Source organism: Falco cherrug, chromosome 4, assembly GCF_023634085.1.
Source record: "Falco cherrug isolate bFalChe1 chromosome 4, bFalChe1.pri, whole genome shotgun sequence".
Lineage (NCBI taxonomy): Eukaryota > Metazoa > Chordata > Aves > Falconiformes > Falconidae > Falco > Falco cherrug.
Genome location: NC_073700.1, coordinates 31,386,897 through 31,414,099, shown reverse-complemented (window position 1 = coordinate 31,414,099; position 27,203 = coordinate 31,386,897). Strand labels below are relative to the sequence as shown.

Here is a 27,203-nt window from a genome sequence, read left to right as displayed (position 1 = left end):
ATACTATTAACTACATAAAAGGTACTGTTTAATAATGTAAAAAAAGGTAGCAATCTTCATACTACATCAGTACTTACTGTAAAGATACAGTTTATTATTTACTTCTGTTGTGTCCTGTATCAACTCATTTGCCAGTAATTTCATTTAAATTAGAACTTCAGAACATTTAGTAGTCTCGAAATTCTGACTCACAAATGACTTTCTTCTAAACTAACAAGATCAAAAGGCATTTCAGTCACTGACCTTAAATTGATCCATTACATGACACATATAATCTCTATCCTTAAAATGTTTTCTTCATATTACATTAAGTGAAATGTAATGTAGTATTTCAACAATACTTTCTCTCTCTACAGAAAAGCTGGTAATCAGCAGAGAAGACACAAAAGCTAAAATCACTATGTGGCGCTGTGAAGCCTTAAACAACAGTACTGAGAACAGTGAGGACCAGCATCTCTGCCATGACTTTCACCTTGTGCTTTCAGTCTTCTCCCTACTCTACCTCATCATATGTTTCCCAATTGGCCTTTGTTACAATGGCTTGCTGGTCCTAGTGAATCTCTACAACAAAGCTACTATGACTATGCCAGATGTTTACTTTGTCAACATTGCCATTGCTGGTCTCATCATCAATGCTCTGGCACCGATGTACCTTCTAGGTCTTGCCAACACAAAATGGGCCATCTGGAATTCTAACAATGAAGTTTATATTACCTTACTTATTTTATTCAACGTCTCATCTTTAGTTACCATGTACTCTACTACATTACTCAGTCTGGACTACTACATTGAACGTGCGCTACCTAGAACTTACATGTCAAGTGTGTACAACACCAAACATGTTTGTGGATTCATATGGGGTGGTGCCATGCTTACAAGTTTTTCATCTCTCCTGTTCTACGTCTGCAATCACGTATCCACTAAAATAATTGAATGTTCCAAGATGCAGAACAAAGAAGCAGCAGATGCCATTATGGTCTTTATTGGGTATGTGGTACCTGCTATTGCTGTACTGTATGCACTTGTACTAATCTTGCGAATACGCAAAGAGGCTACACCACTGGATCAAGACACTGGACGATTAGATCCATCAGTGCACAGGCTTTTGATTGCCACAGTCTGTACACAGTTCACATTATGGACACCCTATTATGTTACTCTTTTGGTAAGCACATTTACTAATGCACAAGGAAGAATTGCAGATGACAATTACAGTCGAATATTGCATTTTACCAAGATTTTAGCAAAATTCTTGGCTTTCTCAAGCAGCTTTGTAATGCCTCTGCTCTACAGATACATTAACAAAAACTTTCCCAACAAATTACGACGTTTGCTTAAAAAGATACACTGTGGGAATCAAGGGTGTTCTCACGAACGCACAGTAGTACAGCAAGTCATGACGTAGGTGTGAAGAAACCCTCTGGTGCTCTGTTACTGCAGTACTTAGCATACCAGTATTGGGACTGTGATACTGCTGTGTTGGCACTCAGAATCATTACTGTGAGAGTCCCAACCAAGAGGCTAGAAGGAGCTTTCCATTACAATTAAATGAAACAGTCTTAGTTTTCAAATAGTTAATTGTTTGCTGAAATCTTGGGAGACTCTGGTCTATGTGCTGTAATACCTGTGACATCTAATACTTCCAGTGCACTGATTTGGTTACAATGCATAAACTCTGTCTCGTAACTAATACTCCTGTCTGAAGAAATCACTAAGCAGTTTATTGAAGTCTTGACTGAAGACACAGCACCTTGTATCTTGCATAGAAAAAGGTATTACCTTATTCTCTGTACAAAGAAGTAATAGTGCTATCCTTAATGAAGTAAATAGCATTTTTCAATGAAGATGATACAATGATCTTTACTAAAGATCATATTATCCAATTATACTTGTCCAAATAGTAAATGTTAATGATAAATTATTTAATTTCTTTCTCTGTCATTGAATCCCCTTTAAAAGAAGCTTAATATACCATTTTCAGAATTTTTTGCACACAAACTAACCTAAGTTTTAACATTTATGGTAAATGGATCTTTTTCTAGATAGAAAAATTAACAAAAATGTGGTTTAGTTTTACAGTGCTTTGTTTGCATCCTAAAACATTTCAAGAATTCAGAAATACTTATTAACCAATTCTAAGGGAACTGAGATACGTTTGTTCCAGATATTAAAATGAAGGACACAGTGGTTTACAAAGTTAAACCAAAATTTAACTAGTAAAGATTGTCTGGCTAAGTGTTATGGTCCACATATGTTCATGTAACAAGAGTAATTATCTTAAAAATAAATATGTTTATGATTAACATTTTGTATTTTCAAGGGATACGTTTGCAACAAATAAATCTCTAATCTAGGGCATCATTGGAGGTTTGGAAACCATACAAATCCCCTCAACACACAGAATTTTTTAAATGGGAGTAATATAAAGGAATTCCAGTCAGCATCAGCTTTTTGCTGACCTCTCAGAAATGGAGTGCCTCCCAGCATGATTCTAGAAAACGCAGTAAAAGTATAGTTTCTGTATTTCACAGTGGGGATGAAGAAATCCAATCCATGTTGCCAAATTTTACTGAGTATATGAAATATGTAAGAAACAGACATGCTGCAGGAAGCAAGTTACCCACAACAGTAAGCTACAAAAACTTGACCCAAGAACTACCTGTTCCTATGCTGCTGTTGTATTATTGATGACAGAGGTGGGTAGAAGTTAAAGTGATACTCTCCCAGATAAGTTTTGGGGCAGCAAGACACTTTTGTCCCTCACTCTGCAACACAGCAGAATCATTTTGTTGCTTAGTCTGTCACAACACAACTCAGATTCCATGACTATTCAAAAAATGCGGCTTTTCAAGCCTCTGGTACAGAAAAAACATGGAGCAAAACCAGAACTGAACCTTTTCCATTGCTTATAGCACAATCTCATCTGGTAATTGGTCCTAATTTGTCAGCATAGAGACAGGCTTAAGTTCTAAGTGGAAAGCAGGTAAGGAACAGCCTTTTGAGTTATTTTTCCTTCTCTTCAATGTTATTCAAATTTCTTCTCATAGCCATCTTTGCTTGTCTTCTTCATATACAAGCCTCTCAAGTTACCAACATCCTGGTGGAAGCCTCTCCATTGATTGTAACTTTTTAAAATAGCATTTCATATTTTATTGAATTTTTTTAACCTTTAAACCCCATACAGTAATTAATCTATTTCTATGGTGTTTTCTCCACACAAAAACTATCCAGCACAACTACATCAATTTACTTCATAGTTTCAGCCTGTTGATGAAAACAATGTTAAGGAATGAAGCCTGCCTTTTTATCATTGTGTCCAGTTCACGCACTAATTTATAGTGCCTCTATGCTGACATGATACCGGCTGCTTTGATTGGTTTTTCCCCCCCTTGAGAGGTTTTCTATGAATTTCTACACATCTTCAGCATTCAAGCTTACTTCCATACAGAAGCACTTAAGAAATCTTTTCTTACAACTGTCAAGCAAATAGACTGCTTTTCTTCCCATCTGAGGAAACTTCGATTTCCTAATGCACACCACATTAAATCTCTCATGTAAAATCTGTTAAAGAAATTCTGTCTCATTATGCAGGAAAAATTCCAGCAGGCAGGAACTGGCTTATCTGGTGTGAATAGAGGCTTCCAGAACTGGGACAGTGCCAGAATGGTGTGGCTTAGCAGGCAACATTAAGTGCAGTTCTAACTTCAATGTTGCTTCCCCTACTTCTATTTCCCCCTTATCCTAAGAAGTCTTACTTTCTGTCATAAGAGGACCATCACATTTGTTTCTGTTCCTTTCTCTCCATGTTAAATGCCCCATCTCAGATCATGGCTCTTAATTTTCTTCTTCTTTCTCACTTCTCTGCACTAGTTAATTTTCATTTTGCTCTTCAGTTTCCGTCTATGTTTGGTCTCATATACTTGGTACCATTCACAACTTCCATTTACTTCATTAAAGTGACTCCTTCACGATGACCAATATCTTATTCAATGATCTGACATTACAAATGGATTCATGTCATAAAATGGAAGCTGCTATTTAAGAGATAAAGAATAAGTTTTTATATAATTTACCCTTGAAGTCTCAATTATTTTTTCCTAATCTTTATTGCAGCAGAGTTAAGTATGTTTGTGTGTATTCTTGATAATATACTAGATTTGATAGCAATAATATAGACAAACAACTTCCATAATTTAATGAAAATTACTGATACCCACTCAACTGTTTTTAGGAGTTAACTTGATGTATCAATTGCCTCAAAGAAACTGCCATGGAGCTGCCTGACTGCTATTCTTTTAAGGAAATTCTGAACTTAATTACAGCGCCATCATATGGTATCTGTTGAAAAGCAGTATCCCAAACAGCAAGAACTTTGCAATATTTATATAAACAACAGCTGATAAGCAAGTGCAGTAAAATACTTAAGGAAATACATGGTATCATAAATATAGACTAATTTTAATGGACAAATCTTTAAGATACGAAGTTCTCCAGAACGGAGCCTTTGCATTTCACATACCTGAAGGATTCTGATTACTGTAAATAGAGGCTTATCTATTTTTCATTCAAATAAATATGAATAAAATACTGTATATATGCAAGATAAAAATCAGCCTACTGATGTAAAAAGAATTTGCAAAGAATTTATTAAATTATTTCTTAAAGTGTCATATAAATGTAAACCTCTGCATAGTAAGGTGTACTGTATGTTGCTGTATGTATATACTGTATACTAGAAAGTAAGCACTAGTTAAGTGCCATTATTAACAGTGTTATTTTCTCACAAAATTAAACTTAATATTTGAATTGTTCTATGGCTTAGAGCCCTCTTGCTAAACTGCCTAAGTCAAATCAATGAACTAACAACAATGTTGTGCTCTGCTTCTGCTTGAATCATTAATATAGCTAGCTCAAGACATGTCCTTGACTAACCTAGTAGAGGTCCTAGTTTCAAAAGTTCCCATTTGAGAATCAAACTGAGTTGATCTCTGAAGACATAATTTCCATTAATTAAAGAAAGTGATCAACCCCTGGAAAATTTCTGGTTCTGTTAAAATGAAGAGATGTGGCCTCCAATATTATGTGAAATGGAAATATACAGAAATGGACTATCCACAAAGCTTCAGAAAGGAACTATTGACTCATAATACATTCTCAATAAATGGTGTTAAAAGTATATCTGGTCAGTGAGATGTGTGATTTTTTTTTTTGGCCTTGATGAAAACATTGTAGACAAGATTAAACTTGTGTTGCTTCACTGAATCAAAACATAACAAATTGCATGATTTGGATGTCAAATCAGACATGTTAAGTTACCAGATTTTCCAGGCCATAATTTCAACATCATTAAAATCTCATTATTCATTAGTGGGAAGTTAGCTGAGAATGAAAGCAAAAAGGCACACACACCCCTCAGGTTTTTTCAGCATAAAGAAACCTGCAACTAATAGAATAGAGTAACATTGCACCACAGAAGTACAAGGCTGGTGATTAATGCATGCATTGGCCATTGCCTTCTCACTTCCTCTCCTTTGTGCTGCCACAAATGAGACCTCAGAAATCAGCTTCCTGCAGAAGTTCTCTTGGATAGCAGAGCAACATAGCATAATAACCTGTACCTTTGGCATCCCAAAGTCAAGCTTTAAGAATATAGCATGCTTCATAATATATTTATTGCAGTAACCACTGCATATAACCAAAAGATCACTCACCAGGTATCCATGACTTTACCCCACATACATGAAAACATTTTCCTGGCTATACTTCAAAAGTTATTAATCTGTTCCCTGTAAATTCTTTGTAAAGTGCAGGAAGACAGTAAGTAAAAGCAAACTATTTTAAATGGTTATTGGTGAATTTCTTAAAGGAAAAAACTTAGTCCCAGGCACTTTTAAGTGTTAAGTCTCAGAAATAAATGAAAACAGCAACTGTTGGAAGTTGCAATATCATTTAGTCAAATACCAAGCTTTGACAAGATCCCCTTACTTCCATACAATGGTTTAAAGAGTACTGTCTGTTACTGTAATAGGAAAACCAGCATCTCTAAGTAGTCGTGATTTTCTGATGCTTCCTTCATCAGAGCTTTAAGATACAACCATCATACATAAAAAGGCTGTTTCTCATCAAGATTAGTAAAACCACTTTTATACAACAGAGACTTGAAGGATCTTAAATGAGAACCAAGCCAGTTACTAAGCAGCAAATTAACAGGCCTACAGGCTTGCAAAGATTGAACTTCTACATAAATTTAAGTAAAAACAGTTGATCAGGTACAACCAAGTCAGTAAGTTTATACTAGTGCAACCAGGCCAACATAGCATCAGAATCTGCCCTTTTCTGTCAATACAAAGAGATTTCACTGAAGACAACCACATTTTGCAGCAGTCACAGAAAGCATGCATTTAAGTAGCATATAATAGAAAAGTAGGCTCCAAGGCTGCAAAAAAAAATACACCATTACCAGAAAACTCAAAAGGGAAGTAATTTTTTTTTTTTTAACTAAGACTCAGTTAAATTGTTTTTGTGCTCAGGATATGTAAACAGCTAAAACCCCATTTATCACTGCTCATTACAGATGAAAGCTGAAACCCTTCTCATGAGCTGTACTGCAGCAGCACAGCACTGGTAAGAGAAAACAAAAGCAAAATCTGGCCAAGTGCTGCTCTCAGTTTTGCTGTTAGCTGGGGACTTTGAGAACTACTGACTTGTACAGCTGCAGAAACTGAGGCAAAGCGCTCAACACACCAATGAAGCTGAAACATATGCTCCAAGATTAAGTTTTGCAGTTTCTTAGTAAGCAAAACCTTGTGTATTTCTTAGCTATCTCATGCAATACCTTTTCCAAGTGAAAGCAATGTAAACATACAAAACCAGCTGTGTAGACTGCCATGGCAACAGATTTGAAGTGTGAAATGATTCCTCTGTTGTATTTCCTTTAGCTTTCCATTATATACCAAAACACTTTGACATACGCTGAATACGTTCTTTTTCCATCAGGAGAGAAGAGGATTTATTATCTACTCTGTCATTCCACTTTCTTCACACCAAGTCCTTTCCCTGCCTTGGAAGTCCATGTTATTTCCTTATACTCCACTTCTAATTAGGAGTCACAAATATGGTCAAAATCATTCACAGCCTACAGCCGGCAGAATTCTTTTATTATTGCAATTCAGGACAGTAAAATATTTTTTAAATACTAGATTATCAGACCATTTATGAATATACAAATACATTTTTTTAAAAATACTTCCTACCAGAAGTTCTTTTAAAACAAACAAGATTTATTGCCAGAAAGAGAATCCATTTTATCTAGTTTAAAAGTACTTGATGATGCATTATAGGAAAAGATAAATAAGCAGCAGAATAAATACTCCCAACTCAGATGTCTGGAGAGAGGACTAATGGAGAAACAGATTGACATGGAAACATCTTGCAGGAAGTGTACCTGCAAGTATATTGCCTAACAGTAGAATAATTCTGCTATAAAAATGCAGAAAAAATGCTCAACTCTGGATAAAGTTAACCTTCAAAAGCAAAGAATTCATCTCCTATATTAAAGTGGGTTTATCACAAGTCTCACTGATATTGATAGAAGTTCTATGCATTACTGTGGTGGGTTGACCCTGGCTGGACTCCAGGTGCCCACCAAAGCCACTCTGTCACTCCCCTCCTCAGCTTAACAGCTGAGAGAAAATACAACAAAAGGCTCATGGGTTGAGGTAAGGACAGGGCAAGATCACTGACCAGTTACTGTCATGGGCAAAATAGACAGCGACTCAGGGAAATTAGTTTAATTTATTGCCAATCAAATCAGAGTAGGGTAAAGAGAAATACAAACAAATATTAAAGCACCTTCCTCCCATCCCTCCCTTCTTCCCAGGCTCAGCTTCACCCTGTTTTCTCTCCCTGCTCCCTGCCAGTGGTACAGGGGAACGGGGAATGGGGGTTGCAGTTAGCTCATCACTCCTTGTCTCTGCTGCTCCTTCCTCCTCAGGGGGAGGGTCCTCACACCCTTCCCCTGCCCCAGCCTGGGTCCCATCCGTGGGGTGCAGCCCTTCAGGAACAGGCTGCTCCAGCCTGGGCCCCCGCAGGGTCACAAGCCCGGCCAGCAAACCTGCCCTGCTCCAGCCTGGGCCTCTCTCCATGAGCCCACGGGTCCTGCCAGGAGCTGCTCCAGCGTAGGCTTCCCATGGGGTCACAGCCTCCTTCGAGCACCCACCTGCTCCGGCACGAGGTCCTCCATGGGCTGCAGGTGGGGATCTGCCCACCCCCCCCACCCACCCCCCCGTTAACCTCCACGGGCTGGGGGCACAGCCTGCCTCTCCATGGGCTTCCCTCGGGCTGCCAGGGAATCCCTGCTCCGACACCTGGAGCCCCCCTGCCTCCTCCTGCGCTGCCCCGGGGGCTGCAGGGCCACTGCTCTCACATACTCTCAACTCCCCTCTCTGGCTGCAATCAAACAGTTTTGTGTGGTTTTCCCCTTCTTAAATGCATTATCCCAGAGGCACCACCACTGTCACTGATGAGCTCAGCCTTGGCCAGCGGCAGGTCCGTCTCTGAGCCGGCTGGCATTGGCTCTGTTGGCCACAGGGGAAAGTTCTAGCAGCTTCTCACAGAAGGCACCCCATAGCACCTGCTACCAAAATCTTGCCATGCAAACCCAATACAACTACCAATTACAAAATTAATTGAAAAGCTTAATTTTAGCAACAACATTCGCAAATTCAAGCTAAAATTTATCTTGAAGCTAGCAGAATTTCCACAAGTGTTTCTTAACTAATCTCCAAAACCTTTGAAAATAATTTTGAAATTAATTCCGGTATTAGGTTACCAAAGCTGTTTCAGAAACTCCATCTGGTGGTCACTAGCAGAATACTCTAGCAGTTCCCAAAAGCCGTAAGATCAGTAAAACTAATTAAAGGATTTAAGTTAATCATTAGGAAAAAACCTGAAACATTCCCAGTTTCTGGTTAAACACAGATTTGTACTAGCTGGTCCTGTCTGCAGGCACTAAGGGTATTACTGCAAGTATTTGTAAGAAGAAACCAAATTAAGCATAATTTCTATATCAAACTGCTGCAGTGAAGATGAGGCATTTAAGAGAAAATTCTGTTGCAAGAAACAGATCTCAACAATAGTTAATTTTGGTTTTGAACCTAACAGAAGGACATTTAGCCAGGCTATTAGGTCTGATTATTCACAAGAAAAATATTTATTTAAAAAGCATATGTTTCATAAAGCAATGTAAGAAACATCTGGTACTAGTCATTGTGGTTGACAAGATGCTCAAAGATCAAAGGAAGTGCCATTCCCATTCAGCTCCAGAGCACTGTAATTCTTTCTAATTTAGTTACGGTTTTACTAGTTCACAATGACAGATCCCGTAATACAGAAGTTTCTGAAATTTTTCAGGTCAGCCTATGTGCAATTAAATAATCATTTTAGCACCTGCAGTGCTATGCAGAGACCAGCTCTCCTATAAAACTTGCCATTAGAAAAAGTTTTTTCCACCCTTGAATAGAAGAAGAGTACTATTTGGAAATACAGGCAATTTTTGAGCTCTCATACCTGAGTTATGTAGGTGATCTACCCATACTGAGGAATTTATTTTGTGATTGATAGAAACATTACTGTATAGTAGTAATAATAGTAATGTACTGTTTACGAAACAACTTACATTAAAAACAATGCCCAAATAAACCAATATAAAAATATTCACTAATAATGAATCATGAGCAAGCAAGATGTGAAGGCAGTGCAGAGCATGGCTGTTCTAGAATAAAAGGAAGAAATGTTGACTTATGACCAGCCTCTGAGGCATAGGTAATTATTAATATCAATGCTTATGTGTACACATCTCCAAATTGTGCATTTTTAACCCTATCCAAGTAGAGGCAGTAAGACTATAAAATTTTACAAATTCACATAGCTCCATGTACCTTACAAATGAGCATATGCATCTGAATTCCATTTAATAACAATAAAAAACCCCACAACACACTCAAAAAATTCCCAAAATCACACATGCAGGGAATGCAATAAAGCCATGCAAGTTTTAAAATTCCTTTAACTTTCTTCAAGCTAGCAATTCTTGGTTATATGTACAGGTTCCATGCTTTTGGGTTTTGGTTGGTTTGTTGTTGGGTTTTTTTTCTCCTTTAATTCAAAGGCCTAATGTTCCATGGTGTTTTAATCAAGGAGACAAATTTCCTTGCTGTCAAGTAGAAAAAGACTAAATATACAGAAAATTAAAAGCAAAGTCTTTCACAAGAACAGTTTTATGGAGTGACTGGGTACTGTGCATCAATATAACAGAAGCCTTAGAATAGATGCTCCTATGAAATTAGTTATTTCATTAATACAAGTGGCCTTAAGGTGCTAAAAAGCCACCAATAAAAGCTTCCAATATAGAATTTCAGCCCTTGAATAGAGACAAAGCAATCTTGGACTAACTGTGGCTAATATCCCACACTCAAGGTTGTGGTGGTGGGGGTTGTTACATAATAACACTAGAGAAAAAATTAAGATGGAAATACATGGTAATTTATGAAAAATATCTTTAAGAAAAAATGTAGACTATGTTTTGAAATTCCAGTAACACAGCAATTGCTTTTCATCATAATACACTGGGGAATGAGCAATAACAGCCATTTAATATTCAAAACCAATCATATCATACTACACAGGGACAGTTTTCATAATAACATTAAATCAAAAAGGCAAGAAAGATGTTAATCAAGAGCAGAAGACAACAGCATAATCTAAGAACAGACTTCAGGCTTCTCACGCAGGATTAGCTCCCTAACAATAAGCACTACCCTAGAACAGACTTGTCCAATTCTTAGCCTAACTGCAAGCTCACTGCAGCCTTTGGTATCTGCCCTTGATGACTGTGGCTATTTGATGCCGCACCAAGCAAACAAGAGCTCTACTGCTCAAATGAGTGTTGTGAGTCTTGCTACCAGCTAATCACAGCGATTCAGAAGGAAGGTGAGGAAAAAAGAATCACTATCTCCATAATACTTTACTGGATAGATCTGCTTCAAGCCAGAGAGTAAAAAGACTGAAGTCTCCATGGGTTCAGCATCTCACAAGCCAGAAGTATCAAACAGTGTTTGTCAGAGAACACAGAGAAGTTTCTCTCATCTGGCATACATGCGTATGAGAGAAACAGGCTTCACTTCAAACTAAACCTGCTGTCAGGGTTCTGTACTCTGCTAAACATATCAGTAATAGGGGTCAGTTCAGAGAAATTATTGGTTTTGGTCAAAAAAAGTGGCCAACATCTGCCTTCTTTAAAATAACATGTCACTCAGTACTGGATATATTTATTTTGCCATAGGAACAATAAAGCGTAACCAAGAGTTTTGCCCACCACAGCACACTGTAGGTGGCTAGTGGAACTGTATGTGTTATCAGCCAATCTTTAAATATTGTCACAGCATCTCACAGCTATTTAACTTCTGCAACTTCTACCTTTCTTGCCTCCACCCTATCCGGAACATCATTATCATACATAAACCATTTCTACTGAGAGCATGTATACTAATACATACTAATCACTAAGAAATCACAGAATCATAGAATTATTCAGGTTGGAAAATACCTTCAAGATCATCAAGTCCAACCCTTAACACTGCCAAGCCCACCACTATACTGTGTCTCTAAGTGCCACATCTGCACATCTTTTAAATCCTCCAGGGACGGTGACTCCACCACTTCCATGGGCAGCCTGCGCCAATGCTTGACAGCCCTTTCAGTGAAGACATTTTTCTCAATTTCCAACCTAAACCTCCCCTGGCACAGCCCGAGGCCGTTTGCTCTTGCCTTGTCGCTTGTTCCCTGGGCGGAGAGACCGACCCCCCCTGCCCACAGCCCCTGTCAGGCAGCTGGAGGGAGCGATCAGGTCCCCCCCGAGCCCCCTGCTCTCCAGGCTGACCCCCCCCAGCTCCCCCAGCCGCTCCCCACAGGGCTTGTGCCCCAGCCCCTTCCCCAGCCCCTGCCCGGCTCTGGACACGCTCCAGCCCCTCCACATCCCCCTAGCAGTGAGGGGCCACAGCTGAACCCAGGGTTCGAGGTAGCCAGGGCTGCTGGTAAATGATGGAGTGGCTGGGCGAGCTCCTCCGCCAGCTCCCGCAGCACCCTTGGGTGGATCCCAAGACTTGTGTGTCTCTAAGTGGCGTAGCAGGTCACTGACCTTTTCCCCTTGGATTATGGGGACTTGATCCTGCTCCCTGCCCGTCTTCCAGCTCAGGGGGCTGGGTACCTGGAGAACAACTGGTCTTTAAACTATTAAAGACTGAGGCAAAAAAGATACTAAGTACCTCAACCTTTTCCTCATCCTTTGTCACTATGTATCCCCCTGCATCCAATAAAAGATGGAGATTCTCCTTAGCCCTCCTTTTGTTGCTAACGTGCTCATAGAAACATAAATCACTAATAAAAACAGTGAAATTATGCATCATCTCAAACAGTCACTTAATCACCATGTTTTGCAGTTTTATAAAACATTTATACAACTAAACATGAGTCTGTTGGCCACTGTTTTCATATGACTAGTATCCTATAATCACTTAAGCAAATTAACCTGTTTTATTGTTTAAGAAAAGACACAGCTGGTCACACAACAGCAATATCTTGCTTTCCTTTTAGTAATGCATTAACTGTGACAATAACAGCACAGCGAGCTGCTGCCAAAACCACACCATACAGCTGTTAAGACTAACTTTTGTCTGTTTCCATAGATGAGGCAGAATTGCAGCTATCAAGGTGGGAATCAGTATGGTCTAAACAGAATAAAGAATACAGAACTGGGAAACCTCAATTTTCTAACCTCTTTTTCTTCCCTGGCTTTTGATTTATTCCATCAACTTAGAAGAATACATTACTCAGTAGCTAAGTTTCTCTACCTGTAAAATAGGTGTACTTTCTGATATTCTCTGAATCTATGTACACATTCTGAAATTGTAATGTGCTACTTGCTCCTGATTCAGAGTATGATAAAAATACCACTGAATAATGAAGCTTAATACAGGTTTCCATCCTCGTATGACAAAGTTTGTAAATGTGAACATGATTTTGAAGATGGAAGCTTTCTCTTAGATTATTTTTTCTTTTTAAAGATGGGAGGCATAAGAAATTGCTTTTCTCCTTTTGCTTTTCTGGTTATATTCATATAATTTTCCTCATTAGAGGATAAGTTCCCTTGGTGCTCTCCTTTACTACACATTGCATTGTCAGAAAAGCAGTTACTGAATAACAGGAAGTGAGTCTTAACACCGCTGTGTTAGAGCTTATCTTCACTTGAGTTACTCCTTGCTCACTGACTGCTAATTAACTCAGAATAATTTAAACCTTTGTAAAGAATGGTTTGAATATTCCTTAAACGTTTGGTGCAGCCACTGATTTGCGTTTGTTTTTTTTTTAGTAATAATCACAAAGGACACAGCCAGATATCCTTGTGTATGTCCACCTAATGCAACTTCAAAAGAAGTACAAAACCCAGCCGTTTGCTGGTGGCTCAGACAACAAATAACTCTACTCCCTCCCTGCCCACCAGCAGAGCCATGGTTATTTATCATGTGCCTAATCAGACTACGTCAGTGGAAAGTAAGCAACAAACCAATGCCATAACTGTTTAGCATTGCCTCGTGCATTCTGGAAACTAAAAAGTCAAGTTAGTATCTACTAGTTGGTGACCAAATACTTTCTGAAATTTTACTGCAATTTCAAAAACTACCATTTGACTATGCTTACATAGTTTAGTGTGCTCTCTGCACAGTCCTAAGTCCTAGAAAGAGTAAGGTGACACTTCAAATTTACATCTTTCATGGAAAATCAACTGGGGGAAAAACAAAACAAAACACCAAACACCTGACTTGCATACAATTAGAATGAATGTATTTTCTTTACCATTCTTAACTATAAGAAATTAATACCAGCAAAATAAACCCAGATTTGGGTACATCTCAAAAACAAATGCTATATACAAAACATTTACACTGCACTACCAGCTTTATCCCAGTTTCTCACCAACAGTTTGGAAGAATTACTGTAAATAAAAGGAAAGCAATCTACTCAGTCCAAAAAACAAACTATGCTAAGATGATTGAAACTGAAATCTGTACAGGAAGTTTGGAAACCACATTTCACAGAGCCACTGAACTACTAAAGAGCTGTTCTGGAGCACCGCTACTTTACAAATAACATGAACCTTAAACCTGAAAGTTCAACCTGAAAGCTGAAATGTCTCTGGGCCACTGCTGCAACCCAAGACCCTCCATACACATCTAGATTAAAAAAGTTATTTGGAGCCATAGTACTAACCTTCAGGTAGAAACGCAGGCCTAGCACTGAAATATTTTCTCCAGGTAACCCACAACTCCACTGTGAAATCTAGACTCATACATGTTTGTCTATTTCTTTGAAGTGCTCGGGCTCTTTCCAGATGTTTTTTCAATAATGATTGTTAAATACATTAAATGCAACAAGTAAGATGCCATGAAAACTGAGAGCACTGATCAAACACTGGTCACAAATTAATCTTCTCAGCCTATGAAAGCCACGACAGATTACTAAAAGATTACAATAAAAATGTTCTTCCCCATGTGCTGGTATGCTACCAATGCATTCCAGACAGAAAGGCTGCATGCACAAAAAAAAAAAAACAAAAAACACACCACCAAAAACAACCTAATAATGAGCCAGCCCTTTCCTTCTCATTTGTGTCTGAGGTTTTAAGAACACTATTCAACATAGTCACTAAGACTGATGCTGAGCCAGACCCAAAACATACTACAAACTCACAATTTTGTCTTTTAACACCTCATGGTCATTGCAGAGCATCTGGAAAATAAGTTAATGCATGTGTACAATACTGGGAGCATTCCAAGAGCCAGGACCTATGGAAAAACAGAAATACATGATTTTTAAGAGGAATCTTAATATTTTTGACACGCACTACTTTGTGTCAAGTTTTTGCCTTGTTAAGCAAGGGGCCTTGTTTGGCATTTATTCAATAGGCTTTTCCTTTTCCAGCCCTCTAGCACTTAAAACAGCACACTAGAAAAAAAAAAATGTAATTGCAAAGGCTAGCCAATGCACATAGGATTACTTCACAAACAGGAAAAAAGAAATCCACTGGATGGCCTCAGATACTTAGAAATGGCAGGGACAAACACTACTTTTCTGTTCCAAAATATCTCAGTGCAGAGGATAATTTGAACTTTAGTCACATGATGAAACCATAGGTTTGCTAAACATGCAACGTGTATGGTGTGAATGACTTAAACCAAGTTCCTGTTTCCTTTTGAGAACTGTATGTTTTTGTAGTCAGCAAGCGTCTGGATTTTTTCATCGTGATGTACAGCAGCTAAAGAAGTTATTGTAATACATACACTCTACTTTCTACATAAATAAAAAGGGCTATATGCTCCAAACTATAATTATATTTCATCTGACTATTCACAGTGAAAGTCTCAGCCCGTTGTATCTGTGGAGCATTTTCTTGAAAGGGTAAGTGCTTTATATTACTTTGAATATGCAATGTTTTATTCATCACAAGAGGCTCAAACTGTGAAGCTAAAGTTTAAGGTTTTAGTTTTCTCTTCTTTAACATGATTTGAACTAAAGTAAAATACTGTATCTGGGAAACACTTGGAAAGCTAAAATGTATAATAAACCTGAAATTTATAATAAAGCTAAGCATTAAACTGAGAAAATGCGAAGACCGTTTTTCAGTAAGTACTTAACTCCCATTAAACTGATGATAGCTAGATGATGAAATACTGTTCAGCGGTCTGGACAAGAGTCTCCAACCGTTGCCTAAAAGTAGTCTTTTAAAGGACAGATATTGTTGAATAATCCTAACAACACAGCAGGAATTGTACAGGACAGGAAACATGTCAGCGATGCTCCTTGAAGATTATGTTCAGTTACTGCCGATTAATTTACATTCTGGAAAAGTAAATGGTTTCGGTTTCTCAGAAACTGATAGTTTTTCAGAAGCTAAGAGTAGTATTTCTTAAATCTTAAATTACTTAAATCTTTACAACCTCAAATAGTTGCCCAAGTGTAGGAATTTTGACATTACAAGAAAGATGAATATAGTATTTGACATTTCAGTCTTTCATATACTGCAGACTGACCCCACCTTTTAATTTGGCAGATGTAGTACAGACAGAAAGGACAAATTCACCCCCCCAAATTATGTGTGGTATTTTCATGGGTTAGTGCAGGATGTGCCCACCAAGAGCAGAATTTCACAAGGAATATTATGTGTATTACTTTATGACTGGATGAAAGAATATTTTCCTTCTAAAGACTGGTGAGAGAGTGCAGAAAGACTGCCCTGCTAAACCTTTTAGAGAGGAAGAGTTCTGACTGCCAAGGAGAAACTCCCCATTTTAGGAGCTCTTCTTTCTAGACTTCAAATAAACATTTCCTTGAAACCAAGCTCTCCGTTTGCAAGAGTTAACCATCAAAGTGGTGACGGGGGACCACCAAAAACAATGAAATCTTACAGACTAGGTCTTCTCAATACTCAAAAGTAGTCTTTTCACAACTTGCTATTTTTAAACTGTCTTCTGAACACTATGCTCATTTGCTTAGGTCTGCCTGCTGGAAGTGAAGGATAACATATTTTGCTGTGCTTCAGAAATAAAAGTCTAACTTACTTGCTTTAACTGCTGACACAAACCTCAGAGTCAATCATAGCGGGGAAACAAGGCCAGAAAGAAGAAAAAAAAGAAAGAAAGAAAAAAAGTGAGGCCACATGAAGTTAAGGAATGATTCAAAACATGCAAATGATGGCCAATTAAAACAAGGTGTGGGGGAGAAGTAAAGAAGGGACAAAATACTGGAGCATAACAATACAGGGAAAGACAATGCAAGTAGCATATTACAAATTTCCCTTATTAATTAACCTAAGGGGAAACAGGAATAGGCCTGGCTTCTACCATAGTTTCAATATATGTGAGCTTTGACACACTATTACTCTCAGTTAGTAGTGCATAAATAGAAATGACAAAGTCAGCTTACATCATAATATTTTGTGAGAAAAAAAAAATTATTCAGGTCTAGAGGTGTTTCCACTCTAAGCTGACAGATTCCACTAAAAGAGTAAAGGACTTGGGGGGCCCCCACCAAACAGAGCATAAACATTACATGCATTTTAAAACAAAATGTATGCCCCTGCAGTAAACCCAGAAACCAGACAAGAACTGAGGGAATACCAGATTTTCTCACAGCAGAGGGAAATGACATCATAAATTCCTTTTTTTTTTTTTTTTATGATGGAAACTCAAAGTACTTTGACAAAAAAATGTGGTTGGCTGCATGGAGATTCTGAAATAAAAGATGTGAAAAATGAACCATCCTCCAATGCTCTGCTGCTCCAATGGAACATATCTTTTTATTTTAAATTAAATTCATATTACCAAAAGTCTATAAACATTTGCAAATATGTTCATCTTACTACAGCAAAAATTGTGAGCTCCTTCACCCCATTATTATTCTAAGCATACATTTACTTTAGTATAAGGAATGAATGCTTTGGGAATGTTTTAAAACTATAAAGGCTTACAATTTCTAAGAGTTGCTTTATATGATAGATGGGCACCTTACAGTCATAAGGCTCTCTAAAGCTATCCATTCTAATGTAAACAAATGTATAGAGAGGTTATGCCATCTGTGACTATATTCAATCAGTCAGCTGCAGAGGCTGCCAAGGAGTCACTTTTCTGACAGGGTCCAATTTATAATCTCAGCTAGAAAACCCTAATGCAGCAGCTTCATGAGGTGATGAGCAATATATCTTGTAAAATGATATATATCCTTACATTTCTCTAAAATAGTTATGAAGAGACAAAATACTGCAAATAAGAATAGTAGGATAAGGTCATAAGTCAGAAATATGTATCTAGGTATGACCATGTTGCAGAGAAGGTAAATAAATATGCCTAATGCTTCTGCAGCCACCTACACATGAGACTTTCCTACCACAATCTGAACTCAAAATCACCATTTGCTCTCTTTCAAGTACTTAGTGAGACACCAAAACCAAGCAAGAAAATAGTCTGACATTATCACTGTGATCTTATTTTTTATTAAAGCAGAGTAAAAACTTCTAGGAATCAATTAAGGGGGAAAAATGTCTACAGTGTTAACTTGAATCTTATTTGCAAATACTTGTTCATATCTAACAATCTATTTTTAAGATTCAAAATTACATTGACTCAACTTGCTTCAGATGCTACTGCCAGTTTTGTCCATCAATGCCTTCCTACATTGTGTACTCCAGCTTAGAGGTTAGAACACAGCCAGTGTCTGACCAGACAACTTTTCCCCTCCTGTGAGGGTACCTGCAACACAAAAAAAAGCCCTTCCCTGGGTGCATCAGTCCTTGTAGTGGAATCTCTCCAAAAATAACCTTTTCTAGAAAGGAAGAAACTCTGTCTTTAAAAGGGGGCAAAGAACACTGCCGAATCAGAATATAACTCCACGGGTTTATATAAATGAAATTATAATTATACAAGATTATATACACACTTAATCAAAGCCACTTTGATAAGTCAACTTTTCTAATTAAAACCAGTATTAGAATTCCAATTTTGAGGAGAGATTAGAAATATCAGAAATATGAAGTAGAGTCAGAGGTAACAACCATAAATGAACTGTCAAACAGTATTAAGACACTGACTTATCTATAATGAATACCGCTTAAAAACATTAATGCATCTTTATGAACTTCTACCCATTTAAAGTTACTTTAAGAGTTAATATCACTAGAATCCCTTTATGGAAAATGCATTATTTACAACTAAGTATATCACTCTTGTTACTAATATAACTGTATAGAAACTTCTATACGAGAGCTTCACTGCTCTGTCTTTACCTGCTGTACTGTATGTACATCACTTATACAGACCAGCTTTGTGTGCAATGGAACAAAATAAAAACATCAAACTACCACAAAACTGAAATCCTTGTCAATAAAGGACTTTTTTTCCCCTGAAAACATTCTACACTGTAAAAGTGCCTTCATGTTTAATTTTTTCCAGTACTAAGTACCATGCTTAATCAGACATTCAAAATTCATTAGCAATAGCGGGTTCATTATCTTATGTTTTAAGAAATTTATCCTTTGTAACTAAGAATGTGTTATTTTCTGCATCAATCAGTACAAGGTACACAAATTTTCTTTTAGAAATTGAGTTAATTATGCTTTTAGGTGTTCTGTAAAATTTATATATCCATATCTATTACACTTAGGTTTTCATGAGCGCTTCTTATATTCTCCTACAAAGCATTTTGGCTTAAAAAAGGATCCTTCAAGCGTTTAGATGGTAGCAAAATTATTATATCAACATATCATAGTCATTACAGCTAACAGCCTATCCATATTACCCTTAAAATTCTCTATTTTCAGGAATTTATAACTCAGCTGTAAAAAATGTTCCTTGCTAAAACTTTGTCAATAGGCCTATAATGCCCTGGTAATCATTTTCTCAAATTCGAGCATGCAGAAGAGCATTATTTTTTCCAGTTTTACACAACAGCTACATCTAAAAGTGACAGTATTATTAATGTATAAAGATGTTTTAGTATGAAAGCAGTTTTGTTCACAACAGTTCTTAAACATTCACATTAATTTTATATGGGCTCCTCAGTACAGACTGCAGTTATGAAAGGCTTTTTTTCATAACACAAAAGAAGCCAAACTAAAACAAAAAGGAACGTGACTTTTGCCTCATATTGTGATTATCTTTGCATTTTCCTTCAGTATGCAGTGTGAGCCTTGAGACTGTCTGCTAGGTTCAGATTATACAAAATTCCCACCCTTGGCACAATACAGTGAAGCTATTTTGTGGCTGTAGCTGTAGCTGCAGCCCACATGCTGCAGTTGCCCTGCATATTGCCTTACCCTTTTCTGGCAAGATGGTGAGGAAAAGGGGCTCCACCTAAGCACAGAACCAACTCCTCCTTCATCCACCAAGCGGCCAGCTCTCCCATTTATTCTGCAGGCAACATGAGTGAGATGAATCTTAGCTGTTGGCTGCAAGGCTGTGCTGCAGTTTAAGTCTTGCCTGCATCAAGTGAGAGAAAGGGGGCAGTGGTGAAAGCAGGAACCAAGGGAGGAAAAAAAAAAAAAAAAAGCCGATTTCTGTGGCTAAAAATATGCAAGTTACCTTGAAATTAACATAGGAACATCAAATCCATCAAAAAAATTACTACATTTATTCTGAACAAATGGTTCATGTTCCTGACTGCACATAACATTAATGCACAAATTAGAGACATTAAAAACTGTACTTTATAACCTGCTTCACCTGCCTTTTCCATTTCAGCTTCAAACTCCACTGAAAAGGAAAGAAGCACAGTGTCAAAGGAAGGATGTCTTCTCACAACATGACATGGATCAGCTACCCAAGCAAGAACTTGGCTTTCATCTCCCCAGAGGAAATTGAAGCCTTCATTGCTTCTCAAAACATCATATCAAGACTTATGCACTGTTACATTGCCTTTTTTGTACCAACAGGATTAATAGCTGGCATATGTATCTTGATCATTTTCATAAAGAAATATTTGCAGTACAAAGTCATAGAAAACTTAGACTTACTTCTTCTGCACTTCACCATCAGTAATATTATAATGATTTTTTTTGTCATTTACTGTCATTACTAGACCTGACTATTTAAAAGCAACCCACCTTACATGTAACATACTATCATTTTTTTTCAACTTCAGTTATTTCAATTCTCGGTATGTTTTGATTTTGATACTTCTCGTACTATTACTCGAGAGATTTCCATCAAGGACTGCTCTCAGCAAAGCAACCCAAAGACCCATATTGTGTGCTGGATTTGTACTTACATATGCCTTCTGTTTGTCACTGACTGAGGCAGTACTGGTTGGCACGGATAACTATCACTTGGAAACAGACTGCCAGTTAGATCCATTATTTGCATGGCCTGAATATGAGATCATTAAATTCACCTTTGGATTTGGAATCCCATCATTTCTTCAGATACTCTGTTTTACTGTTCTCTTTGCTAAAGCAGCACCTGCTGAAGCTCCAGCCTTACAACAGCATATTCGTACTTACCCTGCTGTGTACACTATAAGCATAACAATATTTATATGCCACCTATTTTATAACCTTATGATTCTCTTCAGAACAACATTCAAATTACAGAAGAGCATTGGAACTCCAAAGAATGAGCTTGTGATGAATATTGCAGAAATAGTGTTGTTCTGCGAGAGCTGTGCTAGTTTGGTATTTATACTTTTTTTACATAAACCATCCAAGGATGAAATACTTAAAGTCATACAGAACTGCCGAAGGAAAAACACTGCCAACCATCACCTTGAAATACCAGTAACAACTATGACCCATGAAAGCAGGTCTCAGTAATACCTGCTGTTCTGAAGAACTCTCAATCCACTTTTTAGTTTGTTTGTGGGTTTTGGTTTGGTTACTCACTTCTTCAAAAAAAGGGCAACTGTTCCTTCTTTAGAACCCAAACTTGGACTATCTTACTGCTAGCAATACTGGGGGGGGGGGGGGGGGGGGGGGGGGGGGGGGGGAAGATATTTAGTTCTAGTATTTGCAGTGATCTATAACAAAACATGTAGGGTCTGAAGTTGAGGGGGGTTTTTTGTTTGGTTGGCTTTTTTTACATTGCTTATTTTCTGCAAGTGTTACTTCAAAGCCAAGTAGAAAGAAAAGTACTGTTACCATAGAACTGTGCTTTAGTAATATTATCGATGCCCTGGCAAAGATGCAAACACAAACATAGCAGAAAGCAATTTTGAACAAAGGTAAAAATCTGCAGCCAAAGCATTTTCTCAGGTGTACTTCCTCTTTTGACTTCCTCCCCTACAAACTACTTATTTTTATAACATTGGTAAATTCCAGTAGCAGCAGCAATGAAGTATGGCTTAAGAATCCATCATAATCCTAAATAGTACGTGATACTATAAGTCTACTGTAACACTTGTTTATTTTTATATATATACACACACAGAAACTGAGTATTTCTTCCCTTTTTCCATTTTCCTCTTGTACTTTTTTTGGAAGCCTTAAGGTTTTTGTTTGAATTCTTGTGCCAGGAAAAAAAAATTCAAGTTAATGGAAATGCTGGTCCATAAAGGAAAGCTTTGGGTCTTTTGTGACACATTGAACTGGAAAGATCAACAAGATGGCTAATTAAAACTTTGTGCAAGAATGAAAGCTTTTTGTTAATGTACTCTCAGAGTCAACTTTGCATTAAGACTTACAGCAATTATTGATTTAAGCCATTCTTGATGAGTTCATTCAGAACTATGAAGTTGCATGCCTTGGAAGAGTCACATTCAGTAATACACTAACAAAAAAAAAGCCATCCCAGAACAGTATAACTGAGGCATGTTTTTAAAAAAGCAAACAAAAGCAGTGCCCCAATTTCAAACTGAAATCAGGGCTCTGCTAGAAACTACATAGGAGCATTATATATTAGATGATAATTCATAAGTGGTGCAAAATGGGGGAAAAACCTGAATCAGAGATTAAAACAGCTGTGGTATAGGTAGCCCTGCACAATCAGCAGCCAATTCAGGCTAAGAAGTAGGTGCAAAGTTTTAAATGCTGGCTTTGAACACATTGTTACTGTAACTAAATTTGGCCAGTAGCCATCCTAATACTTTGGCTTAGGTTTCAGCTTTTCCTCTCTCAGAGGTGGAAAGAACAGAAACAACAGGGAAGGCACAAAATTGTACTAGATATCGGATAAAGACTTAGACTTAGATTGCAATATTATAAAAATCCAGTGATGTGATAAGGAAGGCTCAAGTGCCCTGAAGGGTTCTGAGAAAAGCCACTTTGATGCTTAAATATGGGCTTTTGCATGATACCCTGGTGCAAACAGAACTGATAGATTTTTTTTTTTTGCAGTTACATGCTTTGGAAAGTCTTTCTGGCAGGGTCCAGATTTGCATGGAGTGCTGGTGCAAATCAGCATGGGCTGTTTAAGACAGAGAAAAATGAGCACCAATTGATCAAGAGGCCCATCTTCTGCAAAAGAACAGCCAAGTGCATAAATGGAAGAATGAAGGACATTTTTTCAATAATAATATAGTATATAGAACAAGTATCTAGATATATGGAACCTGTCTTAGACATCCAAGTCCTGAAATTTATGGACCACGACTGTATCACATGCAAATAAGGGGCAATATGTAGTCTCACTATGACTGCAAGGACCAACATTTCTGCAAGACTTAAAAATCAACTGGTAAGATGTCTGCATTGCATTATGTCAGCCTGTTTTCCTGTTCAATTTTGTTCTGCTGCCAGCATGAACAGATGGATAATTAAAGAACACTACATATAAACAGACCATTATAGAACCTGGTCAGAAAGGAAATACGTAGATAAGAATCATTTCTTTGAGAACAAAAGCCAATTTCATACTTGTGAAAGGATTTCTCAGCTGGCATCAGAGGTTTTGTTTTGCACCCGAAAAGAGGAAGATAAAACAACATGGACTGAAGATCAGTCCTGCAGAAAGAAGTCTGAAGATATGAGTTGGAAAAGCCATACGTCAATGGAAAAAGCTAACAGACTGAAGGAAAGAGTATGTCAGAAGATGCAAGCTGTTTATCCCAATTTAGACAAAATATCATAGTTTCAGCTGCGCCACAGTTCAGTAGGTTATTTTCTAGCATGGGAATTATGCACTAGAGATTTTACTTTATTCACTGCTTCCTTATATTTTATATTTGAGAATGAAAGAATAAATATTGTGTTGTTTCAACCCAGTCAGTAAATGTTGGCTCTCGTTAACACTGGCTGGGACCTGGAAACTGGTCTAATGGTGAGTGAATCACAGTAATACATCTGTAAGGAGCCTGAGGGTTCCACGTGGGAGGAAGGATGCTTCGTGGTCCTCTCAGCAAGCAGCTAAAGCAGAACCACAACCAAGTGTCTCAGAGAAATAAAACCTGTAGGGGCCTACTGTCAGATCTAGGATTTGGGAACGAGTACATTGTGTAAAGAATGAACTACTACGTGTAAGTCTGTGAGTACTCCTGGGTGTAGCATCTCACAGACAGCAGCCAGAAGCAAATGAATGCACTCTGGTCTCTTCCCTGTCCATAGCTACTGCTGTGGGAAAAAAGAGTATTTTCTGGATGGCTGGTTATATTGTCATAAAGAAATCTCTATGTACAATGAAAAAACTTTGTATCTGAATAGGAGAAAACAAAGGTAAACAGGAGAGAAGAGGTCAGAATATGCAAAATAATAATTCAGATAGTTATGAATATACCTTATGAATACAGAAATGTTTTGTTAAAACATTCTTGATAACATTACTCAGAGCTTACATTAAAATTCAGGACAATGAATGTGTAGTCCTAGAGAAAAATCTACTTGCATCCAGCTAGAGTATAAGAGCAAACACCCCATATGGAATAGGGGAAGGAACAGAAGCAGTCCCTAGAAGGCATTCTAAAATAGTCTGACATGAGCAAAAAAACAGCAGCTTTGGTTAAGATTAAAAGTAATAATTTTTAAATTATTAATAATTTGAAGAAGAATACTTTTAAGAACAAAAAATTTCCCTGCTCAGACTTTTTTCCCCCCCTATACCAGCAACATCTTTGTTGAACACTTACTTCTTCCAAGCTTCACCTAGTTTTGAACAGTGTGTTCCAGAAGAAATAGAGCATATATTTTTATAGGCATGCTGTCAAAATTAACTAAAAGGATATACTGGAAAATTCAAATAAGAATATTTTACTTCCGTACTGGTAATATTCGTATCTTTCTAAGACTTCGTCCTGCTTTTCAAAAAACCCTTCCATTCAGTAAAAGAAGAGAAATGAGCAGGCTGCTGAAGTTTAAGCATGAATTCCTGAGCTGGTAATACGTTTTGGAAAAGAACACATAGAGACTAAGGACTGATCTTTGCTGAACCAGCTGGCTCAAATTTGCTCTGATCCCACTGCAAAACAACATCTGAGCTAAAGAGAGACTGGATTTCACGTATTACTAAGCCTGGCCTTAGTTATATTCCGATTTCAAACTTACAGACCCTTGAAAGGGCTACAGCATTATCTAGCATGATTTTGAGGTAACTGCAGAAGATTTGGGGTAAGGTGAAAGCTCAATTCAGCCAAAATAAGTACTCTATATAATGTTTCCACCATGTACGTTGCACAACAAATCGAATCACTAATTGGCTAGAATGAAAGAATGCATTTTACTTCCACCATACAACTGTCTGGCAGAGGACTGCCAGACTCAACTACTAAAGTAAAAGTTATTGATGCTTTGCAATTTTTTTTAACCGCATTTGGATAGAGCCTGAGATCCTATGATGAATCATCTTTAACTATACAACATTGTGGTCCAATTCTGTAAAATTTTTATGTTATCCCCCAAGAGTTTTGCAATATACACATTTAAGAAAAATAAAAGGTTTTTAGCAGAAGAGTTTGAATGGGTACAAGTGTTATTCCTGCAAAAGAAAAGGCTGAACTTTGCATTTTTCTTACTAAAAATAATTTTTCATTCTCAGAATTATTAGCAACTAAAAAACCTAAACACACAATACACTCTATCCAAGGTTTTCTGCAGGCACAGAATACAGTTAATTCCCACTCAAACTACATTTGATTATTTGCAAGAAACAAAGTTATTGGGGCTGGACAGGATAAAGTATGATGGTGCTCTAGAATAGGGTAATGGATGCAGACAGATGTCATTCAGTGGTTGATAAAAGGTCATAGGCAGTATTGATGCTAACAGAAATATGAGAGAATTTGGAGGAGGAGATCAATTTACTTGCAAAACTTCAGGAACATTACAACAGCATCTGTATTTCCTCTGGAGACAATTTCAGCAGAGATTCTTACACAAGTCTTATTTCTTCTGCATATGGTTATATTCCACTAAGCATTCAGATAACAATTTTAATTTATGCTTCCTTCCTCTTCCATACAATGCAGTACCTTACTTTTTTCAGCTTTATACACCCTGATCCTGATCTAATTTCCCCAAAACCCAACAGCTTCACACCTAACACACTTCCACACTTCTGAGGGTCCAACAGCTCTTACATCCTACAGGGCTTACCGGGCTTATCCCACTGGAGAGGCCTCCCACTCACACCTCCCACTTTCTTCCTCCTCAGCTTCCACCTCTTTGCAACACCATAGAGGTACGTATGTTGAAGTCTGTTAAATTACGTAGAATATCTTCTATTATACCCCACTTTAAGCCTCTTGGTATACCTAAGTACATCATAGACAATAACACTAGTATTCCTTAAAGATGCTATGGTGTTAGACATGTTTGAGATATACAGTGTTTTACAAGTTGACTACTACAGATGTAAAAGTAAGCTGCTAGGAAAACTTTACAAGCTGGATTGCTGAGGTCTGACATTATATGAATGCTATCACACTGGTTGCTTTCACACATGTTCTGAGCAACAATCAAGGTAAGGTACATACAGGTGCAACTACAATACTGTGTAACTTAATACTGCCACAACTGTGACTATTGGTCTTTAAGGCACTCCCTATAACATCACATGGAGTATCAGCAACTGACAGGGAAGGAGAAAGGGTACAATGTTCAGCAGCTGCTAAAATTAGTTTAAAGCATTTTCTGGAATATGGAAGTGATGAATAGTGAAATTAATTTATCTTAATAAGCAACGATAATTTGACTGCATAAACAAGAGCCTGAAGATGTTGTCATCTGTTTTAGGAAACAGAATTCAGAAGATTCATATGATCATCTTATAAAATATTTAGTGAAATACAGAACTCACTAATTAAAATATAATAATACTAGATTTGTCCTCTTATGCTTCGTAGTTCTGCTAGCAGGAAAAACAGCTGCTTCATGGGTCTTTCAAAAGAGAACTTCCTAACAATTCTGGAAGTATGACAAAGCGACTTATTTCTTATCATGAACTCAAGAAAATTAGCACTCACAGTTAGACATTTTAATAGCAGATCAGCTGATATTCAGCTAGAAAAATCAAGGACAGTCAGACCAGCTGATTATTAAATCCAGGGCTCCATAATTACAAACAACTAACACCAAGAAGCTAACATTATTCATAAAGTAAAAAAATCCTTCTGACCCTTACAAGATCAGTGAAAGCTCTGAAGGACAGAATTAAGTACAGCAAAACCACATGATCAACAAA

The 27,203-nt window shown here is 37.5% G+C and overlaps 2 protein-coding genes and 1 long non-coding RNA gene across 11 annotated transcripts in view; 2 read left to right on the top strand and 1 right to left on the bottom strand.

Annotated features, from left to right (window-relative positions):
• GPR146 (G protein-coupled receptor 146) overlaps positions 1-5,176 on the top strand; it is a 57,068-nt gene extending 51,892 nt beyond the window's left edge. For all 4 annotated transcript variants that reach the window (XM_027803942.2, XM_027803941.2, XM_027803940.2 and 1 more), the window contains one exon: positions 357-5,176. In XM_027803942.2, coding sequence (XP_027659743.1) covers positions 401-1,405 — 1,005 coding nt within the window. In that variant the 5' untranslated portion in view covers positions 357-400 and the 3' untranslated portion in view covers positions 1,406-5,176. The remainder of the gene's footprint in view (positions 1-356) is intronic.
• The window catches only part of C4H7orf50 (chromosome 4 C7orf50 homolog), a 135,780-nt gene that overhangs the window by 88,503 nt on the left and 20,074 nt on the right, over positions 1-27,203 (bottom strand). The window lies entirely within an intron of this gene.
• LOC114015592 (uncharacterized) lies at positions 14,910-25,477 on the top strand. 2 transcript variants are annotated; one of them, XR_008732053.1, is made up of 3 exons: positions 15,155-15,513; positions 20,346-21,457; positions 22,931-25,477. It is a non-coding gene; the product is annotated as an uncharacterized LOC114015592 (long non-coding RNA). The 2 variants fall into 2 exon arrangements; XR_008732052.1 differs by lacking the exon at positions 22,931-25,477 and having other exon boundaries at positions 14,910-15,513; positions 20,346-21,555.